We start from the raw sequence: 7,675 nt of genomic DNA, 5'->3' as shown, positions 1-7,675 counted from the left end.
CAAGTTCCCATTTTTCTTGACACCATCATGACCTGATGTTTGGGGAGCTCCTTTCGAATCAGAAGCAGCACCCTGGGAGTTTTCAGTGTGAGGCAGCAAATTCTTTGTTTCAGGTTTTGATACTTGGGAGTCTGTTCCAGGAACAAAAGTACCATGCTAGTTTTAAGGCCTAAATGATGAGCTTGGGGTCATAAAGAACTTTTTTCCCCTGAAGCCAAACCAAGCTAATTCATCTAATTCAGAATTCCACATGGACAACCAGCTTGCTGGTGGAAGCCCAACTAGAGAGCATGAATGCAAGTAATAGCCATCATAATTAGTAACTACTGGTATCTTTATGCTCCATGAATTTCTTTAATCTTTTAAAGCGATCCAAACTAGTGGCTATCACTACTTCTGATACCAAATTTAACTATGTGCCCTGAGAATCTGTACTTCTTTTTATCCGTAGTGGATGGGTTAGATCAGCTTCCCTAAGAGGAAATGTTAGAACAGCATGGATTGTTTAGTTTTGTAAAAAGGTAAATAAGGATGGACATGACAGAGGTATGAAAAAAATTATTATGCACAGTATGGAGGTACTGGATGAGACTTTTTTCCCCCTCTCATAATACTAAAACCTGGTGTCATCCCACGAAGCTGATCGGTGCAAGATTCAGGACAAATTAAAGTTCTGGTGCTACACTGCACAAAGTTAAACTAGGGAATTCACTTTCAAAAGTTAAAATGATGGCTACCAATTCAGACAGCTTTAAAAGGGAATTGGACAAGTTCATGGATTATCAATGACTACTAGACCCAATGGCTATTTGCTACTTCTAGTACACAGCAATATGACTATTCTTGGTCAAAGCTCACTAGTACTTGGTTTCAAACTCCATGAAATAGCAGGTTCAAGTTACAGGAAGCCAGGTTCCGGCTGAGCATCAGGAAGAACTTCCTGAGCAGTACAATGAAACCAGTTATCTGAGGAGGTTGTGGGCTCCCTAGATAATTGAGGTATTCAAGATGCAACTGGAGAGACATCTGAGTGGGATGGTTTAACTTGGTTCCATCCCTCTGCTCGGTGCAGGATTCCCATGGCCCTCTGACCCATTCCAGCTTTACTATTCTATGATTTCTTCTGCCTAAACATACATAAGATTGCACCCTATGGTCTTGTGTGTGCTCCCTCAAAAAAAGAAGTGCAACACTAACATTAACACAAGTACAGAGTTATTGTCCCCTGATACTATTTCACCAGAGCCCTGTTTAGATGCTATACAAAACAGCCAGTGTGGTGTAGCAGTTGAAGGTATATGTCTGGGACTCAAGAGATCTGGGCAGCTTGGAGTCACAGTCACAGACTCTCAGTCCAACCTACTTCACAGTATTGTTGTGAGAATAACATTGGGGGGAAGAGAATTACATAAGCTGCTGTCAGTTTCTTGAAAGGAAAAAGGAAGAGAAATACCCCCAGCATTGTTTTTCCTCACTCTGTTCATGTTGATAAGTTTCTGTAGCAGGGATATGTTGCATCTGTAGAAAAATAGGTTTCTAAATCACATGAGGACTCTCTAGACAACTACTCTCATCATATAAAGAGCGATGAGACTAGCACCACAAACGGACCCAGTGCACTCCCACTCCTCATGTGTTAATTAAAGCCGCAAGCAGAGCATTCGAATAAACTTAACAGGTTCCTCATGAGAGAATCTTTCCATAGTCTTCCCAAATGAGAAATATACTCGAACACCAGAAACAAAACTACTTCCCTCTGCCAATCAGGGACTTGCAGTTGGATTTAAACTGGAATCTGAGATTAAGGAACAGCGAGCTTTGACCAAGAACCTAATGCTAATCCAGGGCTCAGCTAAGCCAAACCCTTGAATATGCGACATAAAATAACTAAGAAACGCTTCTACGCGCGCAGAATGGCCTTCCTTTCAACAGCCTAACACAACCGGCCCACCACACTCCCGCCGCAAAAATCCTTGCGAATGGATGAGCATGGCCGAAAAGGGTCCATACTGACCTTGACTACCAACGGGAATGGCATGCCCAGTTCCAACTGGCGCCGGAACCCCCAAAGCGACTAGCTCGAACAGAAAGAGGACCAGCCACCACGGCCCCGCCATGCCGACTCGAAGCTCCTTCCGCTTCCTCCGAATTCCCCGACGGAAAAGGAAAGTCCTCTGTGACGCCATCCGAACAAGTTATTTCCGGTCGCAGTTCGGCCCTCTGTTGATCTCGCGAGACTAGGATTGTACGCGCTGAGAGGAAGGCGGGAGAAGAATGAGGACGTATTGGGAGGCGTGGCTTACATCAGCCCGGGAGGGGCAAAAAGAGGGAGGAGCGGAGAATTGTAGAGCTAGGAAAAAATAGAGGGATACGAAATCAGAACTTATGGTTAAAGTAACGGAAAAAGCTGATCTTGTTCTTGTGTTTATGGAAACACGCATGACGGTCTTCTAATTTTGGGATCTCTGTGATGTAAAACTCGCTGTCTGTGCATAAAAACCTTGCAGGAGAAAAATACTAGTTCGGACACAAATGCTCGTGACTGCGAACTGTGTGACTCTACAAATTATCTATGAGTCGAAGCATATTTTTTCCTGCAAGGAAACCAAAATCATTCCATTTTGTCCTTACAAGAGTCCAAAATAACCCAATGGGCTTCATGGCCAAATGGGGACTAGAACCCCGGCCTAACCACGATGCCACACTGGCTTCCAAGCTGCAGTTTATGTCGCTCATGAGTTTAGTGTCAGCTGTTTTCCATGATCCACTTGAAATCACTATTCTGCCTCTCTAAATGTCTCATTTGTATTTTTTGAATGATTCTAGCAAATCATTGTCCCTGCTATTGCTTTTGCAGAATATCTTGCTGATATCTCATGACACCCTACACACTAACAGATGTATGGCTACAGGCCGCTTCGTCAGATAGACTCCTTCTTCTAATACCAAACCGGTGTGGGAAGTGCCAACAGCTACATAAATGGCATCTACAGAATTTTTTTCCAGCCAGTGGAGGGAAAAGCTGCACAACATTCTACCATTGGTATCATAGTAATGTTAACTGAGTTTAATGGAATCCCCCATCTCCAGGTTGAATTGACTGACTTCCCGTGGCTTGGACCCACCTGGTGTTGCAGCCAGTCAGAGTAGAAATAAATGACTCAGACATGGACTGAAGGAAGCTCAGGCCTGATTGCTGGGGAAGCCTGAAACTGACAAGACTGGCATTTCGATCTTGCTAAAGAAGCAACTTCATTGCCAGTCTGGTTTTCTCATTCTCACTACATTTGCATATCTACATGTTTGCCTACTGTGAATCTTCGTTTTCCTTTCTAGTTAATGACACTTTCAAGGGTTATGTGACTGCAGCTTTACCAAAGCATCTTGTACAGCCAAATTCTTCCTGATCACTTGTGGGCTTCCTACATACATGTATCCGGTGTGCCGGAATACACTGTAATTTCTTTTGATTGTACACCTGCAGCGTGCCTGCTTTTTCTTGGCTTTGATGCAGGCATGGGACAATGCGCCATGGCCACGGTGTGGATGGGGCTACTTTTGTGCCTTACAGTGATGTGTCCTTGTGGCACTGCTTAAACTCAAAGGCATTCCCACTCTGTCCCATGTTTGACTTACCAACCTCCTTCCCTTTTCTAAGCCTTGCCCACGAGGCTAGAAAGTGAAAGCAGAACTAGGTGGGGCGCACCCGCCTAGAATCCAGTGGGGTCCCTTGTATCCTATAAGCAGATGCCCCTCATTACATAGGAGGTAGTAACTGTGAGCTAGGTAACTACCGTGTTTCTCCAAAAACAAGACCAGGTCTTATTTTAATTTTTGCTCCAAAAGATGCATTAGGGCTTATTTTCAGGTGATGTCCTATTTTTCCTACGAAAGCCCTAAGATTCTTGCCCTGAGAGTCCTCCACAATTCCTTTCTTGTACTCAACAGAATAGCTCATTCTTTTTGCACTCATCTGATTGGGGGGTCAAAGTATTATTCCCTTTAAAATCTATCATTAAATCAAGTGCTAATTGAAGATTTACAAGACAGGAGTCGCAACACATGAGTACATTAAGTACGTCCGTTACAACACAAGACGTATTGACATTATTTGTGCGTTGTGTCTGTACTCCGATTGGTCATTCAGCAATAAGTCTCGTGTTTATCTGTTTACATAGGTATTTACCTCTTGTTCAAAGGTGCCTGCTTGGGTATTTACACATACTTAATTATAATTTATATTACCCTTTAAGTATTAATGTCAATAATATTATTTATTTATATTTAAATATTTATTAACATTATTTTATGATTCCATATGTGTGTCTTGTGTTGCAACGGATGTACTAAATGCATCCATCTGGCTGACAATATTAACTAGGGCTTATTTTGGGGGTAGGGCTTGTATTACAAGTATCCTGAAAGATCATGCTAGGGCTTATTTTCTTTTAGGTTTTCTTTTCAGGGAAATGCATTATTAGCAGGAAGACATCAGCCTGCATGGGAGGAACACCAAGGTTTGTGCAACATCTAAAAGGGATTCCGCAACATCACACACATTAACCATCGAAAGTTGAGACTCAGTTAAAAAAAAAGAAAGCTGGTGAAAGATGGAGGGAGAGCTTAGAATGAAGTATCCTAGAAAGAAGTCCTGTCCGGCTAGAACCCTGAATTATGGGTGTCACAGTTCAATGCATCTGGAGGATGCCAGATCAGTGAGCTCTTGCAATTTTAAAAGAAAGCATGGCAAACGGAAAAACACAATGTCTTGCAGAAATATTGCAGAAACACACACACTCCTTTGATTTTTCCACATATTGATGTGTTACAACCTGGAACTGAAACGGATTTCTCTGTAGACTAATCTTTTGCAATATGGAATAGACAACAGCCTTGGGAAGCGACCCTTGATATGACCATTGGGTTCTTACTAACATGCCCACACCTCTGTCTGCAAAAGGCTGCAGGTTAATACTACTGAAAGAATGAGCTCTCCTAAGTTGCTCTTTCAAGAATTTCCTTCCACCCAATTTTTAAAATATTATCTTTCGTTCGAGATGTGTGTAACTATTTGTGGAAGAGTAATTTCCATGCCATTGAAAAGGCAGAATGTCAGTCAAAGAAACAGACACTCTGAACTGTTGAATACTTGGGGAGCAGGCAGGGAAATGTTTAATAGAAAGTTTCCTCAGATTTTTAAATTATGGGACAATTACCTGTGTTAGGAACATAATCTAGAATTGCGTGAGAAATGCCCTGCTGGGTCATCCCAAAGGTCGGTCTGGTCTAACATCCAGCTCCGTGTTGCATTCATGTGCACTCAAGGCACAGAAATGTTTTCTGCTTGGTGAATCATTTAATGTACTTCCATAAGTTTGCCAATCATGATCCACACTGCCTTAGAAAATAACTGCTGAACAATGGAAATGCAGCACCCTCTTGTGGTCTACTTAGCATCTTTTGAATTCTTGGAAATCAGAAATTTATCATCTTTTATTTCATCATAAGCTGCTTATTGAAAATCATGAGTTTTTGGACCCTACTTCAAGAGGGTTGATGCAATGTTATTAAAAAAAAAACAAAATAGAATCTAGATATGTTGCAAATCTTGTCCTGAGGATGAAGACAACTCAGATTACATGGCCGTTAGAAGTGGGAAAGTAAAACAAATGTGAGCTCATATGGATTTAGCATTGCTCCCTCTTTGGTTACAGTTAAGCCTCACAATGGGCTTCAAAGACAGTGAATCGATATGTGGCAAAAAAGCTAGATGGAGAGTCATTAAGCACTGGCATCGTTTTAACTAATATGAAATCAGATAGGATTCACAGACATAGTTTGATAGAATACTTTAATGGGTTCCATTATTTTAATCATACTTGGGCTTTGCCCCATTTGTTTTCAATTTTTTAAAGAAACTGGCTGGTTCTCATTTGAAGACCCAGTTTGTAGAGGACAGGATGAGAATATTGCTCTTGATCAAAAGGGACAATTTGAGACATCTCCAGACAATAAATACAGACTAAATGAGTGTATAACATGGTGCATTCCAATTTCGATAATCAGTGATCATTATGGAAAGTAATACTTAAAACATCTGGGGGGCAGCAGGTTGCCAGCCCCTCAACTAAATCAGCCTGAGATCAAGGGAAGATTAAGGAACATCAGACCCTACTAATAGATCTTTGAATGATTTGTAGTAGATCTGCAAAAATACTGCCTCCCCATAGTTTAAAAACCACATGTTGGGGATCACATGAGCGGAGCCAGCTGGGGTCAGACTAGATGGCCCAGGGGACCACTTCTGACTCACGCCTTTTTCTTCTACCAGCTTGAAACCATGTTTTAATTCTGGTTGACTGGCCAATCTCATAAATTATTTGTGAGCCGCCCCGAGGCTTCGGCGAATGGGGTGGCATAGAAATTTTCTAAATAAATAAATAAATAAGGTTTGCATCCTTTACGGGCATTTCTGTGCTGACATGCAACCTTAAAGTGAGGACACTGCATATATCACTCAAGTGTTTGCAAAACTGCCTCTAACCCTGGGCTCTTCTTTAATCTTTAGAAATAAGCCATCAGATCTCTTCCCATACTTGGGAGAAACTATCATATGGACTTAAGCAGGAAGGAATTAGAGTATTTCCACATCTTATTTGAATCTTAGAAGAGTACTAGGATTTTACTCCTGACTTCAAGCATGGAACTGTGGTTTTGTGAAACAGCATTGCCCTTCTAACTCTCCTGAATTCCAGTGCTTTCAAGGCCTGTTTCAAGAATGTCAGGATTAGGATAACCAGAAGCTTTGTCAGATTTTTCTGCATAGAACAGTAATCTTGCTGGGAATATGCAAAGAGCACAGGCATGCTATGGGGTGGCCCTATCCTTGAAACCACGTTTGTAACGCCTTCTCCAGGAGTGCTTTCCAGCACAATAATATTGTGACTGTTGCATGCTCCTCTTGAAACAAGCCTTTCCATTAAAATCAGCAGGCTACGAGAGAGAGAGAGAGAGAGAGAGAGAGAGAGTGTGTGTGTGTGTGTGTGTGTGTGTGTGAAAGAGAGAGAGAGAGATTTTTTCATCCAGAATTAAAATGTAGAGCATTAGTTTTTTTAATTAAAGAAAAATTGCAGCTGTGCCCGAGGAATTCATCCAGAAAAGAGGAGGAGTTCCAAAGTATTCCCCCACCCTGCCGTGCAATTGCTGCTGAATAAGCACCCACAGACAGAGAACTGAGTCAGAGCAGGTGAGCTGTGCCATTGGAAAGAAATTAGCCAGTCAGAGAAAGTTACCTTGGTATTGCTGAGTTTCAATTTGTTTGGCTTCCAGGCATGAGAAAGCTGTAATCTAGGGCACTGTAAATGCCTCGCCAACATGTTTATGTTGAATTGCCATGGCAGGGCCTCATCCCGCCCCGTACCTTTGCATCTTCCAGGAGTGAGACACACCATACGCTAAGGAGGCAGTAATCCTGTGCACATACATCAGGGACTGAAGAGCATTGAAAATAATGAACTTACTTCTGAGTAAAAATAGCATTGTGCTGCCTGACTACAATCCTATTCACGGTTTACTGGAGAAGAAGTCCCACTGAACAATGTTTCTGAGTAATTCCACATGCATGTCTTAGACAATCAACATCACTTGAGATGTTGCAGAACCTCCAAGCCATCCC

At 42.0% G+C, this 7,675-nt stretch overlaps 1 protein-coding gene across 1 annotated transcript in view; it reads right to left on the bottom strand.

Moving 5' to 3' along the window:
- TGOLN2 (trans-golgi network protein 2) overlaps positions 1–2,201 on the bottom strand; it is a 7,146-nt gene extending 4,945 nt beyond the window's left edge. The window contains exons 1-2 of the mRNA XM_044437358.1: positions 2,015–2,201; positions 72–131 (exon numbers count right to left, since the gene is read on the bottom strand). Coding sequence (XP_044293293.1) covers positions 72–131; positions 2,015–2,186 — 232 coding nt within the window. The 5' untranslated portion in view covers positions 2,187–2,201. The remainder of the gene's footprint in view (positions 1–71; positions 132–2,014) is intronic.
- Positions 2,202–7,675: the final 5,474 nt, after the last annotated feature.

This window comes from Varanus komodoensis, unplaced genomic scaffold (assembly GCF_004798865.1).
Source record: "Varanus komodoensis strain SLA01 unplaced genomic scaffold, ASM479886v1 scaffold30, whole genome shotgun sequence".
Classification (NCBI taxonomy): Eukaryota; Metazoa; Chordata; class Lepidosauria; order Squamata; family Varanidae; genus Varanus; species Varanus komodoensis.
This window is presented reverse-complemented; position numbering and strand designations above follow the sequence as displayed.